General features: G+C 35.1%; 1 protein-coding gene across 3 annotated transcripts in view; it reads right to left on the bottom strand.

Annotated features, from left to right (window-relative positions):
• Positions 1-19,705, bottom strand: part of LOC124352805 (translational regulator orb2) — a 902,153-nt gene that overhangs the window by 116,743 nt on the left and 765,705 nt on the right. For all 3 annotated transcript variants that reach the window (XM_046802484.1, XM_046802485.1, XM_046802486.1), the window contains one exon: positions 4,714-4,764. In XM_046802484.1, the coding sequence (XP_046658440.1) occupies positions 4,714-4,764 (51 nt within the window). The remainder of the gene's footprint in view (positions 1-4,713; positions 4,765-19,705) is intronic.

Below are 19,705 nucleotides of genomic sequence, written 5' to 3' on the forward strand. Positions count from 1 at the left end.
GTGAGTGCACACACGTGAGAGGTGAGGCCAAGGACAAAGTGGCCGGACCGGACATTATTAATGATGTGCGCAATCGACCCGACAGCCAATATTGACCACGGTTACAGAGTTAATCAGAGGACAGTACAGTCGACAGTTGTTTACCTCATGGCCTGGGGCTGTCGGCATTCGGACACTTTGTTAGGCCTGCTGAGCCAGAGTCGGAACCTAACAGCGTATAGCTCACACAGCTGATCGTTACGATACTGGTAACGTTTCGCTTTGTTTCTCTGTAGATCCTAATAGTGTCGTCGAATCCTTAGTATGGTTCTAACATACTTAAAACCGACAGAAATAAGTTATTTAGGGTACATTGTTTTTACTTCTAAGCATGCATTTAAGCATCAAATGCTTATTGCTCACCCTGCAAGCGTAAAATGGAGCACTACAAGTATTGTAACAGTTTTATTAGTTTAACTAAAGTCTTTATAGTATACTACAAAAATTAGATGGAAGTAAGTAATATTCCAACCCGGAGTTTGTAGTCAAAATATACGAGATCGCGACACAAGGTTCGACTATAAAACGGTTTAACGACAACTTCATAACCTAAGAGGAGAAATTAAAGTTATATTAACTGCCCCCGTTTAAACAGCATTTACTGCCTTACGACATTCGGAAGCTGTTAAATATTGCGAGTCTATCCAGCGAGTCGATCAATTGCTACAGAAACAACTCGGAAATATTGGTAACTGAATATTGTATTATTCTTATTTTGTTTTACGTGTACGGTAGTAAACTGAACAAAGAGTTTTAATGCCACCAAAGAACATTTTGATTATTTTATTTGTTAGAAATGTTATTTGTCGAAAGATGTTTTTGTTTAGGCTTCCCGTTAATTTCCAGTACTAAATTTAAAATAAAAAATTATTATCACGATCGAAATATTTTACCATTAGATGTCCATCCAAATCGTATAGCTTTTATATATTGAATTCTAACTATAAATGATTTATTATTATTATTTATTAATTATTATGATAATTATGATTCAATGTTACAGACAACTATACATAAATTAAAACTGTAATTTTTATACTTGATAATTGATTAGATTGCAAATATAGCCTAATATTGATGAAATTGTAAATGTAGCCTATTTGATAAAACATTTATAATAACTGATGAAATTTCTGTTTATTTGTATTTGTTTTGTTAGTTCAATTTTTACAATTAACCAAAGAATTTTACTCTATTTTTGAGCATTTATACATACAACTTGAGTAATGTAGATATGTTGTAAATAGTACTTATATAAGGATGTTTAGTACAAAAATGTATTATATTCATAAATTAAACATTTCTTAATTTTTGACAAGAGTTGTATGGACAAACATGCAGCGATAACAATCATCCTTTGCAGCAATTTAAGTACTAGTACATGAAATAATTTATTCATGTAATGTGGAAACTGTGTTTTACTCCCTCTGTACAGGTAAAATAAGTAAGATACTCTAATGACTCTTGGGGCAATTGGAAACATTCAAAGTGTGTAGTTAGTAAAAACAGCACTTTTCCAATATTATTTTTAAAATGCATGTTGATAAAAGTAAAAGAATAATTAGGTACATTTAAATTATCTAGGATTATAAAAAATGAGTAAATTTTTGCGTCGAAATACTACAGTATAAAACACGGTGGCTAGGCATTCTTCCTTAGTTTCAGCCTTAGGCCTTCCTTGTACGAGTGAAATTTCAGCTTTCTACCGTGCCAGGCCGTGCTTGACACTGTGATATACTGCGCCAAACTTCCATTTATACTTAAGATTTATTACCAAAACAGAGTTGATGACACTTGACCACGCTGCTGTAACCCCTCATAATTTATTCCGTCACCTGACGCATGAACATTTCTGGCTAACTGAAGGTCACTTAGAGGAGGACGTCCCACAGGAGTGATTCCCCTCCTTGGCACGTGGCGGCCAATCCTTCACCTCCCACTGTTTCCCGGACGTTACGGCAGGGGCCAGGCCCTCGCACACTACAGCCTTCCTGTCCCGATGCCTTTGGAAACAAACTGTGTTTGTGTGGAACCATGAGCTAAAACAAAGTCCATGTTCCACAGCGCTCGTTGCCTTCATATTTATTTGTTTGACTACTCAATCAACTGTAGCTATTTCGAGCAATACCGTATCCGCAGCAGCTCAGAAGTTGAAATGTTACAAAATTGAAACAAAATTCCGAAAAAAATACATTTCTAATACTTCTGCAAACATTAACATTATAGTATTTACAACAGAAAATAATAGAGAAAGCATTTATAATTATTTTAAAAGGAAAGACAAAATAACAAAGATGCGAACGATAATCCAAAATTTACTTCTTACTCCACTAAAGGGTAAAGGAAACCAATACTTATTCCTATTTTACTAGTCCCAAATATGGTGCTCTCAGGTTTTAGTTGGGAATTGAAAAAATTTATGTTATACATTTTTATACAATTTTCCTGGAAAATCCACGAAAATTATGACTGTTTAAAGTAGGAACATGTTTAACCAGACTCAAATTAAAAGCAGATTGATAATATGAATTTTTACAGAAAATTAATGAGGATACAAAATGCTTCAGAGAATGACACATTTTTAATGATTTATGACTTATGTAAATACATGTTTTAATAATGTGTATTGAGAAAAGAAATGTCTCATCAATATAAACTTCTTATGCCTTCCAGTAATTTTTCACATGCATTTTCTTCAAATTTCATATTTTCCCTCAAACAGTTTTTCTTTTGCCTGATTATAAAATTAGGGAAAAAATTCTTTTTAAAAGCCCTACAACATCTTGTGGCATGATAAATCCATATTCTAAATGTGGATATATTTCTAAATCTCTAGAAGATATATATCAAAGAGTATCATATTAACTAAATATGTCTAGTTACAGTTCCTTTGACGTGTTTTCTCCATAAATGAAGCCACTTCCGTTAATATCCGTCCGAGATCCACGGAGTATAAACTCCGCGCCGCGCCCGCCGCTCTGCACAATAAAGAGATAAGAAGCCCTGTTTACGTACACAATAAAGTATTTTATCAGTGAATCTGTCTGCACGCCGGTGATTTAACATTTACGAGGTCTGAGTTGGCTCGATTTTAAGAGATATTAAGTCTGGCATATCCACATATTCTCGGCATAAACCGCCTTATCGCCCCACTCCGGTCTGGCGAGTTTAGTGTTGTCATTAGTTTATGGGAGAAGCGCGGCGCAGCACGAGAACTACTCGTATACATCCACTACTCGCGGAGACGTTTAGTTATAGAACTCATTACTCTCAAAATGTCTGCATTCATTTAAATTTCACTCCAGTTAGTATTACAACATTATTATAACTCTCTTGTATTCAAGCTTAAAGGACCTGTATTCCAAGCCACCATATCGGACTTCTCATTCTCGTAATTAAATCCATGACCTACTAATGCCCATGTTAGCAATGTCGGTTATATAAAACTTTAAGAATCAAAACTAATACAGAAGTTATAAAGTGGGTATTAATACGAACCTATACTAAAAATGTCCTAATCATCTAGTTCAGTATTTGAGCGCAATTCCGTTTGGAATAAACTAATTACCTGGCCACACGTCGTAACACTCTAAGTTCGAGAGGGTGAAATGTCGACCGCATTGCAAATTACTTTTTGTAATACTATACTACTTTGTGAAACCAAAATTGTTATATAAAATACACCATTACAGATAATGTGAGAACCGAATTAAAACACATTTCCGATAAATTTTACAGACATTTATGTCACCTCACAAATACTTATTGCTCAACTGTTTCCCTTCCAGTTCGTAGGTCCACCACGTTGTTATTTATGCCTTCAAAAGAAATTGTTAAAATCTCAGAAATTACAGGACAAAATATGTATCTTGAAATGTTATCTGATACTACTCTCACATACATATATGTGTTAAAAATTATAGGTTTTCAAAAATTTTGTGCTTATATGATTTGAAATAACACGTAATATTGAAATATATTCCTTAGAATTATACACAAATATTTATGGTATTTAATATACGCCCACCAAGAAATGGTTAAGGTCCCCGACTTCAAGACTTGATCTTAATGGTTATATATGTGCCAAGAGCAAACACTAACACCTACGGAACTAGCAATACACGCAGTGGACTTAGGACAAGATATAATCACACACTCATCAGTTATAAAACTGTGCTCGTTTATAACACTCACTCGACTTAGGGCTCCGCCAAACACGACTATTTCTTTGAATGCTTCGCATTGGTTACTAAAGTGGGGATATTTTCCGATGACCATCACGCATCTCAGCAATGTTTAGAGACATTGCACATTATACTTGTCTCTCATTGAGGACGATATTTAAGAGGAGATACAATGACGTCAGTGTTCTGTTGTAAGGAAGGACGTGCCAAGCCGCTTCCGACTTGAGGGACAAATTATTTTTGTCGAGGACAAAAATTAAATTCTGTTCTATTATAGCATCATACTCGCTTACTAATATATTAAATCAGCTTAATTTCATGTATGCTAATTCGTGAAATAAATTCTCCTATTTAATTGTTATGCAAAATATAAACTACTAAATCGTCATTTGCTAGATACGATAATAGTTAAAAGCGAAATATATCTGCACCTTATTTTTATAATTGCAATTCAAATAATATAAGTAGTAATATAAAACTGACAACTCACCATGAAGCTGTGCCAGAGATTGAAGGGCGTTCGTGTTGCAGTTTATGAATCCTGTAACAAAGGAATAAGGTGAGCAATTTGCCCTTAGTTCCAACACTTTTACAACTGTAATATTGTTTGGTATCATGCTTAATAACGCATAACAAACTATTTGTCCTTAAGGCCTATGTATGACTGCCAAATATAGCTTTAACTATAAAATAATCCATTTCACCCAATAAACAAGCACACGATCCCTAAAGTCGATCATGATCTGGAGCAGAGGATGAACACCCAGTCGTGGCAAAGGCTGAGTCGCAGCAATACCCACTGGTTGGAGTTCAGGCAGAGGTTTCAGCAGTAGAGAATTTCATGTAGACTAAGCATAATTTATTTTATTTTATTGTAAAAAATGTAAATCCATTGAAAAGTAAATAGTATTAGAAAACAGCCAAAATTGTCATAAAGCATCTATTCGCACTATTTTAATGTTGTGGAAGGTCTAATTAAGTATGTTCTTAATTTTAATTGCAATAGTTTTTTTACACTTTAATGCAAACGTGTATATTGTGCCTTGGACATACAAACTTCACAAAAATCGTTTGAACGCTTGAAAAAGTTACTTTTTTTTTAAGAACAAATGACGTATTTTCAAACCAATCAAGATTAATTTTCTTTGCAAGTATTAAAAATTATGATATGGAAAAGTGCTTAAAAAGTACTTGTAAAAAAATCAGACTTTAATGTTTAAAAACAAATCACGTTTAAGTGTATATTCTGTGCTTTCAATTCCATTTTACCCCTAAATTAAAGTTTACTGTGGTATACCTTTGGAAAAGGACGTTCTGCAGAATTGCGGGTGCACTATTTTGATTAATGTGTAATGAATTATATACATGTCTGACATTTATATAAATGGTAGAAATGTAACAAAGCCGTCTCTAACTAATCATGAATGAGAAAATTATTTACTCCTGCCAAAAGTAATGTTTAATGTAACGACAAAGTGGCGACGAAATCCTTCAATTACTACTGTAGTTAGAAACAGCATGTACGAAAGTTATACATCATTCAATAACCGACTGGATCCAGAGAGAATTTAACAATCGATATCTGGAAACGTTATTTGCTATTTGTCTATATTTACGGTCCTGCTGAACAGATTATTGTAATAGTTGAAAGTTTGGTTATATTTCAACACTCTACTACCCCATTCTTTAGCCTCATCCATAACAAAAGGTACGCGAAGTAAATCGTGCGTACGAAGTTCACAGGTGTTTTATTTCGTTGTAACTATTCTAATATATTGTATATTTGGAACCAATTCAGGCATGAAAGAATAAAACCGAAAGTAAAAACTGGGTGTTTATTTGAGGCACTGGTTCTGTTACACTGATTAGTGACACAAATGTGGTTGGAAGTTCAATGAAACCAAATCAGTAACCGAGAGGAAGATGACACAAACGGTGCTCTATGATGAACTGGAGACACGTTAAGATACCTGTGGGGAGCCGTCACATAACCACGGTTAGCAACTCACGGAACATTGACAACTTTGCAGCAGTACGAACACCTCCTCCTCTTCCGGCTGGTGGCAAAATGGCGGCTCATTCGTAACTACACACCTCAATTCAGCATTCAAGTTCAGTGTTTTCATGAACTTTACGATCTTTCGTTAGTAAATATTTGGGTCTTTTTCGTTTAAGGGCCAGCACAAAAGACCCTAGCTCGCCTATTCAAAACTCAGATCACGCGATGCTTGCCCGCTGCGCAGCGCTTTGCGCTGCTTGCTCTTTTAGAAAAAAAATTAACTCGAGCTTGCAAAGTCCAAGCCCAGATCAACTCACTACGCTTTATTGAACAAGAAAAACTAAGTATAACTCACAGAACTAACGCAGGTTTCATTACAGCCAAAAGGTAAGCGGCGCGCGTTTATCGCTGATAAGATAAGACGAGTTTATACTAGAAGTAGTACCTGGACTACTGCCCTAAGAACTAATAACACAAAAAAAACGATTAAATGCACTGTCAGTCAGGTATAGTATGTTTGTAAGGTGCTGGCCCTTAAACGAAAAATACCCAAATATTTTAATTTTTAAATCCTACAGTACCCTTATTTCGACAAAAAAATTTAGGTTTCCAAGACTGGTTTTTTGTCTGCATTGGATAGACAGGATTTTGGAATTATCAGCTTTTAAAAATCGACAATAGGTTACAGTAAAACAATATACCTCTTTCCCTTACGGTGGGTGTATGTGACATTCGAACAACTTACTAGTGATTTTGAGACATTTATATCGCATATTTCATATTTACGTAATATTGGTACAACTACTTATTACAGAAATTTAAACTTATACCTTTTTGAACATGTATTATTTTAGTTAAGCAATTCATCTGCAAAAATATTTTAGTTATTTTTTATTATTAAGGTTCCGAAAGGCTCTAAATTGTTCGTATATTCAGATGTACGGCAACGTATGAAGGGGTTTAGAGACTAGAAACTCGGTTGATAGGTTACGATCGTTCCTATTGGCCTAAAGAAGATAGATATTTATTTTGGGGTCGAAAGGGCAAAGGGCAGTTTGCCATACGTGCGATAATTCTTTCGTTATCGTTCGGTCGGTTCGTTTTATTTTCTGTTGTACCGGTTTATTTCTCAGTGTCTCAAAGACTTGTTCTTGATTATTCGGTACAAAAAGAACAAAGTCCGACACAAACAATGTGTTAATTTATGAGTCAGACCGCAATGTAAGGTAAAAAAGGAGAAGGAAAAGAATGTCTCATTTTACCAGGCGAAGTTAGAACTAAGAAGCCCTCTCCAACTCTTAACCTGCGAACCAACGACTTTTGGGTGTATTCCGAACCAATAGCCGGGTAGGCGGAATGCATACAAGGACAGGATCGCTCAGCGGTCCCCCATCCGAGGAGCAACCACGCACGACGTTGCTTGATTCGGTTATCTTGTGATAACAGCCGTACCCACTACACTACCTACACCATTGGCAGTTAATAGAAAATAGTAGAGAACAAGTGTGGAGGTCCGTATTGTACAACAACTGGTAGGGTACGTTATTTAGTCTGTATAAAATGCTATTAAATTAAAAAGTCGATAAAAACAACAATTGCCCCTATCTCCAACCAACTGCGGTGTTGACAAACCCAATCAGACAACACAAGAAATCGGCACAAGAAGGTGACACTGCGGAGCACAATAGTCGCGAACACGATGCGCTTAAACTTTAAACTTATTTAAAATCTACAAACTATTCTAAATAATTAGAAATAAATTGGCTTGTGTGAGCAGAATATGTAGTAATTTTACCCATGTTTCTATGAACCCATGTGACGAATATATACGTAATTGAATATATACAAAGAACAAAACCCACAAGAACGTCAGGTCATTTGTAGGAATTGGAGTTGCTTTGTTGACTAAAAATAAAAATGTAGTTAGGAAACTAACAAGAAAACTCTTAATATTTGAATAATGTGTTAAAAGGCTAATTGATGCAAATGCACTTTTATTTTTGTTTAGGAAAAGGATCGGGGAAACGCTCAGAAAATTGCCAGCAAGAGCAGAGTCGTTTGCCTTCCTCGGTATAAAATGAGATTTCCATGCAGAGGCAACAATTCCGAGATTTAAATACGTAAATATTGAGACAGAAAAGTTACTATCACAGTTTAGAACGTTTATGAAAATAATATATAATCACAAAAATACCACTTTCGATATAACGAAACCACAACCATTAGATTGCGGCAAGTTAAGACTTTATTTTCAATGCGCATTGAAATAATATGAAATAACGTAGTGATAGCATGTACATGCTGTTAGAAATAAAATCCTTGAAAATAATAATTGATTATTTTGAACTGAATTTATAACAGTGAAGTACCTATATTATATTGCAGTTTCTACACTATATTTCAAAATATCTCAAGAAAGCTAAATAAATACAATATTTTTAGGAAATAAGGAGATGGTTATTGAAGACATTCTTGTAAAGGCCTTACAAATATACGTTACTGACTTGAAATGTTATACAGTAATGGAATTTACTTGATTTTCCATCGTAATGCATGGCTACGTACGAGTCCGCCTACTAAACTTCTAAAATATTTTAAGGACCCGATTTATGAACTACCATACTTATTATTATTTCTAGACGTAGTCTATCAGCATTTTCGCAACATCTTTACCTTCCGTGGATTCTAAGATGTGAAAATTGGGCGCAGACAGTAAATATTACATCATGGCTTTCACAAGGTGATTGAGATTCTCTACTGTCGCTCAAATGTACTTTTCAGGATTCTGAGCCGAGATCTATCTCACTGCATGTGTCAGGACAGTTTCCTTTTGCGACCACCAGAAGATGGATTATGTTCTGACAGAAACCGTTCCATAACAGGATGGTGAATATTTGCAGCGAAGTACACCGCATAGTTTCTCAGTACGGGGAACAAGGACAACTTTTTCTTGGCAACCAAAGAGTAAGTCACTTTCCTCAAACTCCTGCGCGACTTGGAAATATCATTTCTGTTATTGGAACATGATCTGAACTGCACAAGTTATAGGGAATGATCTAATCCGATTCTCAGTTCATTTGGTTGTATCATATATAGGGTTTCCGAATTGTACTCACGGAAGGTGTCACGGTGTGGAAAAATTGAGAGGTTTAAAAAATACAGTGCCAACCGAGCTAACAAATATTACATAAATAATTTATTAATGATTATTTGCATGAACGTGCATTAAGTATTTACGCTTACAGGCAACGTTGACGACGATAACGCATTGCATTGCTGTACAGTTGACTTTTAACCTTTAAAATGATATTATAAGTGACAGTGAAAAAACAATAAAAGAGACACATATGACACAAGGAAGGGTGTCAGAACTACAAAACATACCCAGTTCAGCTCTTACACTGTCTCGAGTATTATTGACTGACAGTTTCACCGATCTAATAACAGCGCAGCGCACCGATGTTGAAATTGACTAGATGTTGTTACGTCAGATGAAATGGAAGTTGCAACTGTCACTGACATCGTCGCACACGGGGACGAGCAGTATAAGGATGCAGATAGTACAGTTGATCCAATTGTGATAACAACCACTTTGACTGACGTAACTTTGTTCACTTAATATAATAAACCGGTGTAATACAATCGTATTGTTAAAAGGTTTCGTTTTCCTTATAAGATCGTCTATGTTTTCGAGTTTTCTTTATCTACCACATTTTCCTGGAAGGGGGAGGGGGATTGTCTGGAAGTGTCGATGTGATATAATCGTATAAAAATAATGAAATTTCAAGAAGTACATAATTGCAGCAATCACAAATATTTACAGAATTAAAATTCTTATTTACATTTTTGGATCTAAAGGTTGGCTAAAACAATTTTACTTCAGCTGTATGAAAGTGTACTGATTTACAATTATGTTCAACATTGATGTGCAATAATTAGGATCCTTCGTATTCTTTTTTACTATAATGTAAACAATTAATTAATATATATTCTCTTAAAGTCCCAAACTTGTGACGGTATTGATATACGAAAATTAAACCATTATGTCAATCCGGGAATTGTGGATTACGATTGTTGGACAATCAAGAATTTTTCAACAATCACTAGAATACATTTGATGGACTTCAAAATTCACCTTCCCTTCTTACAAAAAATAGGGGTTTGTAGGAAGTAGGTATAAGATTTTTAACCACTCTAGTAGTATGATACCTCATTTAAAATAAATCCCGATAAAAGACGTACAATTGCGGTTTATTTTACTTGAATACATCCAACGTAGAGACAATTTGAAGTTAGAATTTTACTTTGTTCAAACTGTGCCCATTTTGGATACGGTAGTTAGAAATTTATTTTGCCCTACCGAGGCCTTTAATTTGAAGTATTACTCTGAGTTGTCCCTCGCTCCTTATTATTGGGAAGAATAACTTAGAAACTCATAAACATCTTCTCAGGTGATGCGATTCATAAACATGTCCCAGGAGAGAATTGAAGTTACGTCATCGGATAAGAAATTTACTCGGCTATGAGTAAAAGTTGCACCCCGCTTGAGCAGTTGGGAAACATTCAATAGGAAAAGAGGTGTAGGTCAACATGCCAACAGACTAACAATGAGTGTCACTTGCACCATAGGCTTGCCAAGGAATCTCTCCAACATTAAAAACCGTTAAAGTCATTGATTCGGTCTTGACCATATGATAATAAGATTGTAACTGATACTCTAACTAGAGAAAGTTACCCACCAGGTATTTGTCGATCTAATTTTGCTATCAGGCAAACATATCTCTCGTGTTCTCAGTTCTATTTCGTAAACAGACAAACATTTCTCTCGTCTTCCGTATTCCTTTTTGCTATTAGGCAAACATGTTTCTCGTGTTCTCAGTTCTCTTTCGTAAACAGACAAACATTTCTCTCGTCTTCCGTATTCCTTTTTGCTATCAGGCAAACACGTTTCTCGTGTTCTCAGTTCTCTTTCGTAAACAGACAAACATTTCTCTCGTCTTCCGTGTTCCTTTTTGCTATCAGGCAAACACGTTTCTCGTGTTCTCAGTTCTCTTTCGTAAACAGACAAACATTTCTCTCGTCTTCCGTATTCCTTTTTGCTATCAGGCAAACACGTTTCTCGTGTTCTCAGTTCTATTTCGTAAACAGACAAACATTTCTCTCGTATTCCGTATTCCTTTTTGCTATTAGGCAAACATGTTTCTCGTGTTCTCAGTTCTCTTTCGTAAACAGACAAACATTTCTCTCGTCTTCCGTGTTCCTTTTTGCTATCAGGCAAACACGTTTCTCGTGTTCTCAGTTCTCTTTCGTAAACAGACAAACATTTCTCTCGTCTTCCGTATTCCTTTTTGCTATCAGGCAAACACGTTTCTCGTGTTCTCAGTTCTCTTTCGTAAACAGACAAACATTTCTCTCGTCTTCCGTATTCCTTTTTGCTATCAGGCAAACACGTTTCTCGTGTTCTCAGTTCTATTTCGTAAACAGACAAACATTTCTCTCGTCTTCCGTATTCCTTTTTGCTATTAGGCAAACATGTTTCTCGTGTTCTCAGTTCTCTTTCGTAAACAGACAAACATTTCTCTCGTCTTCCGTGTTCCTTTTTGCTATCAGGCAAACACGTTTCTCGTGTTCTCAGTTCTCTTTCGTAAACAGACAAACATTTCTCTCGTCTTCCGTGTTCCTTTTCGCTAACAGGCAAACATGTTTCACGTGTTCCCAGTTCTCTTTCGTAAACAGACAAACATTTCTCTCGTCTTCCGTGTTCCTTTTCGCTATCAGGCAAACATGTTTCACGTCTTCCCAGTTCTCTTTCGTAAACAGACAAACATTTCTCTCGTCTTCCGTATTCCTTTTTGCTATCAGGCAAACACGTTTCTCGTGTTCTCAGTTCTATTTCGTAAACAGACAAACATTTCTCTCGTCTTCCGTATTCCTTTTTGCTATCAGGCAAACACGTTTCTCGTGTTCTCAGTTCTCTTTCGTAAACAGACAAACATTTCTCTCGTCTTCCGTGTTCCTTTTTGCTATCAGGCAAACACGTTTCTCGTGTTCTCAGTTCTCTTTCGTAAACAGACAAACATTTCTCTCGTCTTCCGTGTTCCTTTTTGCTATAAGGCAAACATGTTTCACGTGTTCCCAGTTCTCTTTCGTAAACAGACAAACATTTCTCTCGTCTTCCGTGTTCCTTTTCGCTATCAGGCAAACATGTTTCACGTGTTCCCAGTTCTCTTTCGTAAACAGACAAACATTTCTCTCGTCTTCCGTATTCCTTTTTGCTATCAGGCAAACACGTTTCTCGTGTTCTCAGTTCTATTTCGTAAACAGACAAACATTTCTCTCGTCTTCCGTATTCCTTTTTGCTATCGGGCAAACACGTTTCTCGTGTTCTCAGTTCTCTTTCGTAAACAGACAAACATTTCTCTCGTCTTCCGTGTTCCTTTTCGCTAACAGGCAAACATTTCTCTCGTCTTCTGTGTTCCTTTTCGCTAACAGGCAAACATGTTTATCGTGTTCCCAGTTTCCTTTCGTAAACAAGCAAATATTTCTCTCGTCTTCCGTGGTCCTTTTCGCTAACAGGCAAACATGTTTCTCGTGTTCTCAGTTCTCTTTCGTAAACAGACAAACATTTCTCTCGTCTTCCGTGTTCCTTTTTGCTATAAGGCAAACATGTTTCACGTGTTCCCAGTTCTCTTTCGTAAACAGACAAACATTTCTCTCGTCTTCCGTGTTCCTTTTCGCTATCAGGCAAACATGTTTCACGTGTTCCCAGTTCTCTTTCGTAAACAGACAAACATTTCTCTCGTCTTCCGTATTCCTTTTTGCTATCAGGCAAACACGTTTCTCGTGTTCTCAGTTCTATTTCGTAAACAGACAAACATTTCTCTCGTCTTCCGTATTCCTTTTTGCTATCGGGCAAACACGTTTCTCGTGTTCTCAGTTCTCTTTCGTAAACAGACAAACATTTCTCTCGTCTTCCGTGTTCCTTTTCGCTAACAGGCAAACATTTCTCTCGTCTTCTTCTGTGTTCCTTTTCGCTAACAGGCAAACATGTTTATCGTGTTCCCAGTTTCCTTTCGTAAACAAGCAAATATTTCTCTCGTCTTCCGTATTCCTTTTTGCTATCGGGCAAACACGTTTCTCGTGTTCTCAGTTCTCTTTCGTAAACAGACAAACATTTCTCTCGTCTTCCGTGTTCCTTTTCGCTAACAGGCAAACATTTCTCTCGTCTTCTGTGTTCCTTTTCGCTAACAGGCAAACATGTTTTATCGTGTTCCCAGTTTCCTTTCGTAAACAAGCAAATATTTCTCTCGTCTTCCGTGGTCCTTTTCGCTAACAGGCAAACATGTTTCACGTGTTCCCAGTTTCCTATCGTAAACAGACAAACATGTCTCTCATGTTCTATGTTGCTTTTAGTAAACAAGCAAACTTATCTGTCGTGCTCCACGTTGCTTTTCGTAAACAGAAAAACATGTTTCTTACGTTCCTTTTGTTCGAACAACCATGTTTTCGACTTCCGTGTAGCCTTTAAGAGCCGGATGTGGTAAAAACGGACTTGAGTTTAAAATTAATTAGTAATGTTACAAATCAAACATTTTAATGTCCTTAATTTTTGTATGGAACTATACGAGATTTCTTATTTTAAACGAATGATTAATATGCATAGAAAAGTTTTTATAAAACTATTGAATGAATTTATTGAATTAAAGAAGTAAAATATTTGAGATTCTATTCTGAATTAACGATAATTCTATGTAAAAATCTAAAATGCATTTGAATGCTCTTTAATGAAACATAAAATCACAAACTAATAAAATAATCAAAATATATAATTATTTATTTGAGTTTTCTACTATACTTAGGAAGCTGAAATCAATATATCAGCCAATATGGCAGTCATAAATCAACAAATCAAAACATTAAATAATGTGCAACTTTTTTCTTAGCCAATGTTTTTGTTCATACTGACTTCTGAACTGAAAGGTACTGTGCTTCAAAATTATAGAAAACTTTGTAATATTTTTTTTAATTATTAACAGTGATGATACGCTTAAAGATATATTGTAATCGATGAATAATTTCTAAGGATAATGGCATATATAAGCGTATGGAGGTAGAGCTCAAGAACATGTAAGATAGCAGCCAGCTGTTATGACGTGTCTTCAGTCACCAGGTGCAGTGTTATCACATGAGCTCAAGTGTTCTGAAGGTCGCGCCCTGTTATCAGTTATCAGTGGCAAGCGTCAGTAGCTCGTGGAAGGCGCTTATAGCTGACGTTGCACTTGTTATGTTATGCAACACGGTTACTTACCCGATATCTCCTTGATGATGTACTGCAACTAAAAACTTGCAGCTTTCCAGACACCAGTGATTATAGTAGTACAATTTATTAGGCTTATATAAAAGCAAAAAGTCATTGATTAACTGTACGCACAAACTGAGGTGCATGAATAACTCGCAAATAAATGCTGATTTTCCAACATTAGACTATGAAAGGCAAGATTATTGTCATCACTCAGATGCTGCACCTGAACAGCAATAACCAACCTTACAGACATAACATTCCTTTCAAAATTTCATAGTATAATGAATGATTTTGTCTAAATTTTAAATGTCTTTTCGATTTAATTTGATGTAAACCAGATACATTTGCGTGGACATTACCGAGTGGTATCCGAATAACATCTAAACACGTAAAAATCGCCATAACTAAGTTGATGCAACAGATTTTTTTGCTGGTATGGTTTTTAAATTGATTTTAAATATTTTTAAAACACAAAAATATACAAAATTTCGTCACTTTAGGAAAACTTACCAGTTTTTAACAATTATATAGGCACGTCCAAATACCAGTAAAACATCAGTAAAATGTGAATTTTTCGCAATGTGCACGTATACATTGTAAGTTAAAGTATTAACTTAATATTGGATTTAAAAAAAAATTTGAGCTAAAGAAATTATTTTTAATGAAGTATAATGTAAGAGTATGATGTCTTTTAATAACATATTGCATAATAAATTTACTCGTTTGTAAGTGGAACACAACAAATATTTGTTTCATATATACTATAATATATATATATATATATATATATATATATATATATATATATACTTTCATACACTTACCATAAAAAATTCACATCCTTATCTTTAGCCGTTTTCCTGTTGGTCTCTTGAAAAAGCAGAAAAACAGCTATTTAACGTAGTACAAGGAAAGATACCTTAAAGGGCTATGGTTGAAATATTAATAAAAAATATAAAAACATTTATTGACAAACACCCAATCGTACACCGATTGTTCTCCACCATCACAGACTATTTTAACACGTCATTGAGCTAACCAACAAGATGGAGCCACTTGTTTCAGAGTACAAGTGTACAAGAACGTGCTTCTACGAAGGAAAGATACCTTAAAGGGCTATGGTTGAAATATTAATAAAAAATATAAAAACATTTATTGACAAACACCCAATCGTACACCGATTGTTCTCCACCATCACAGACTATTTTAACTCGTCATTGAGCTAACCAACAAGATGGAGCCACTTGTTTCAGAGTACAAGTGTACAAGAACGTGCTTCTACGAAGGAAAGATACCTTAAAGGGCTATGGTTGAAATATTAATAAAAAATATAAAAACATTTATTGACAAACACCCAATCGTACACCGATTGTTCTCCACCATCACAGACTATTTTAACTCGTCATTGAGCTAACCAACAAGATGGAGCCACTTGTTTCAGAGTACAAGTGTACAAGAACGTGCTTCTACGAAGGAAAGATACCTTAAAGGGCTATGGTTGAAATATTAATAAAAAATATAAAAACTTTATTGACAAACACCCAATCGTACACCGATTGTTCTCCACCATCACAGACTATTTTAACTCGTCATTGAGCTAACCAACAAGATGGAGCCACTTGTTTCAGAGTACAAGTGTACAAGAACGTGCTTCTACGAAGGAAAGATACCTTAAAGGGCTATGGTTGAAATATTAATAAAAAATATAAAAACATTTATTGACAAACACCCAATCGTACACCGATTGTTCTCCACCATCACAGACTATTTTAACTCGTCATTGAGCTAACCAACAAGATGGAGCCACTTGTTTCAGAGTGCAAGTGTACAAGAACGTGCTTCTACGAAGGCCGAGTATGGATCCAGGGGGGACCTAACCTATCTTCACCGGTCCATAAAACGACCATAAAACGTGTTTATGGATTATAAAGAGTCACTTGATGGCGGCCCTAGCGTGTTCCCGCCTCCGCTTGTACCTGGTGCAAGTGCTCCGAGAGTGAATTTGCAGTTTTACAAATAATTGTAAGTAGTAAATGTACCATGTCAACTTATATGGTTCTGCAATAAAGTGAGAATTTTATTCTCACAATACAACGCTAGTTTAAAAACAATTGACTATACTGTCTTATAATAAACGATGTGCAGGCAGTGTGCAAATAGAGGAGAGCACGACGAAAAGATTACGATGGTTTACGATCGCACGTTCTGCAGCCAAGGCACGCGCCACGCGTGAATAAATCGTGATATCGTAATCGAACTGAAAATCTCTCATTTAAACAAGACAGGAGTACAGCACACCACGTGTCATGTAACAGGCTTTCCTCAGATTGCGTGCAACATTTCCAGTAGGGTACATGTGTTACTATGTTACTATGGAGGATTGTTTATTTTCATTTTATAAATAAAAAAATATCACACGTTAAAATCTCATATGATTGTACTCATTTTGTTTACAAATTTATTTATTTCTAACGATTTTCTCGTTGCTATCATAGTTACCCATTAGACCAATTTAAAAATGTAACGCTGAGCCAAATTCCATTTAGTGAGTGACTAGCACCAATGTCGAATTCTATTTTGCCTATCGATAAATGAAACTTCATGAAACATTTCGTTACTTCGGTCTTGAGATATCGTGCGGACAGACAGGCATGCAGGAATGAAATTTCCCCAATCCCTTCGCTAACGCCAAGCCAATAATTTAGAGAAATATTTAAATCAAAATTTATCTCCATCGTGATAAAACCCAAGATTTTAAAGTAAGAATGTTGTTAAAATTACTAAGAAAGTTTCTAATTGTTACAAAAATGTAATTCAAAGTATGTAAGAGGCTAAGCACTTAACTGAAATTATTTGGCAATAACCCGGCATCTGTCAATTTACTGTTTCCATCAAAATCTCTTATCTGGACCATAAAATACGCCATAAAACTCGTTTATGGATTAAATATACGCAGCATTCACCCCGGGATATTGCCATGTTGCGGTAACTAGAAAGTTCGTGCATCGTATACAACAATATACATTTATAGTCCTGTTCCGTTAAAAGAGAGCTATACAATAGTTTTGTGTTTTAATATGTAAAAACTAACAGAATATTTGAGTAACAATATATTTAAATACACATAAATAATTAACTTGCTACATTCAGATGATAATTAGTGATGTTTAATAACGTGTAATACAGCCAGAAGTATTACAGTATAAAATTGGTTTTACTGATTAAGCAGAAAAATAATGTAAAACGTTATCAAATAATATATTTAAATTCAATTTTTTTCTCAATACTTCCTATTTTAATATCATAACTGTCTGCCTTCATTTTTGTTTATATTTTACAGATATATACATAAGCCATTTATTTTAAAAAGAAGTAAAGGCTAACTGAATTTAATTTATCCGTGAAACTAGAGTTGCGTCATATTTCTAAAATTAATACGTAAACCCTAAATGGGGGATTCTTTATCTTTATAGACTGATAAAAATACTTTATCAAATACAGTTATACGTTGAAATTTCTCTAATATACATAGAACTTAAAACTTAAACAAAATTGTTTTTCATTTGTTTTCTACCTGGAAACTAAACTCAAACATGAAATTTGCAGCGCGGCAGCACGAACAGCCTGTAACAGTTTAAAGCAAAGCTTAAAACTACAAAGCGCATTACTGTAAACATCAAGTAAATAATACACGAGTAATAATAAGGACTTTACAGTGCTCTGGTTTATTTTTAATAAAAAAGTTATTGATGATAGTAGTAAAACAGTACGATAATAAAACCACCAACTACTTGCTGGCCGAAGAAAATATTTTCTAAAAACATAGAATATTTAATCATGAGCAAAACAAGTTCGTCTTATTATTATATCCATATAATAATATCAATATAGATATAAATTCCATTACTGGTAGTTGATTAGTTTAGTAATACATGCGTGAAATTAACATTAACATTTTATGTACAGGATCATGTTGGGAATCGAAGATGTAGCAGATAAGTTTATTGCATCATTGACAGAATATTTCTGTCGCAAAAACGTAGTGATATATGACTTCCATCTAGAATTAACAAACAATATTTATAGTTTAGAGCTGAGTAAAATTACAACTTGTAAAGAGTTCTGCTTCGTTCAAAGATATTATATTGACATTTCATATTTTGTTGCAGGCATCCTTTTTGAGACATGTAGACTTCACCGTTGTAAGATTGGCAGAACGTTTTCACAAAGGGATTTTAAAGATAGATTGGCTCAGACATTTCCAAAATAGCAAAGTTATAAATACTTCTCTTGATCTGGAAAATCACATAAGCTTCAACAAGCTCTGTTAAAAGTCGGCAATGGAATGTGTCTCCATGGGTGTTTCAAAACTAACACCTTTACTGCACTACCAGGTCTTTATTAGGCAATATTATGTTTTAACATTTACGGAGCTTATTTCCGAAAGTATAAGACTTCTTTAAGTTCCAAATTAAAATAGTATTCGTAGACGATTATGATTGCAACACATTTAAGTCAAACTACAAAGGGTACTTTAATCTATAAACAAACACTGCAATAAGTATGACAGTTCAATAAGTATAACTTGTGCAGTTCAGATCATGTTCCAATAACAGAAATGATAATTCCAAGTCGCGCAGGAGTTTCAGGAAAGTGATTTACTTTTTGTGAGGCTTGTCGTGTACAATGAACATGAAAGGCCTCACAAATATAAAATTTCATAATTATTATGGTGTTTGTTTATAAATTAAGTATTTGATTCCAATAAGAAGAAGCTGGTAGAATGTACAAAGAGTACTTTATTAATAACCCGACAAAACCTTCATAAAACTTGTCGTTGTCCGCCCGTCTGTGTTACCTATTATTCTCGTAGAACCTCTAGTTTATAGCTAACTCGAAGAAACTTGGTACATAAGTTCCTCTAGGTCCAAGAAACAACCGTTTTGAATTTTGAGCAAAGGTCAGTCCATTCGTCCGTAAGTCTGTGCGACAACTTTGGATTAAAAGGTCATAGATACTTGGGACTTGGTATACAGGTCCCTCTCGGTCCAAGAAAAACCCGTATTGAATATGGTCCTAAAAGGTAGAATGCCAGTCTACCCATCTGTCTGTCTGTAAGTGCAAGAGATAAAGGATTTTAGAGCCTTGAAACTAAAAACATGGGTCTTGTTTATCCAAGGA

The sequence above is a fragment of the Homalodisca vitripennis genome, chromosome 1 (assembly GCF_021130785.1).
Source record: "Homalodisca vitripennis isolate AUS2020 chromosome 1, UT_GWSS_2.1, whole genome shotgun sequence".
Classification (NCBI taxonomy): domain Eukaryota; kingdom Metazoa; phylum Arthropoda; class Insecta; order Hemiptera; family Cicadellidae; genus Homalodisca; species Homalodisca vitripennis.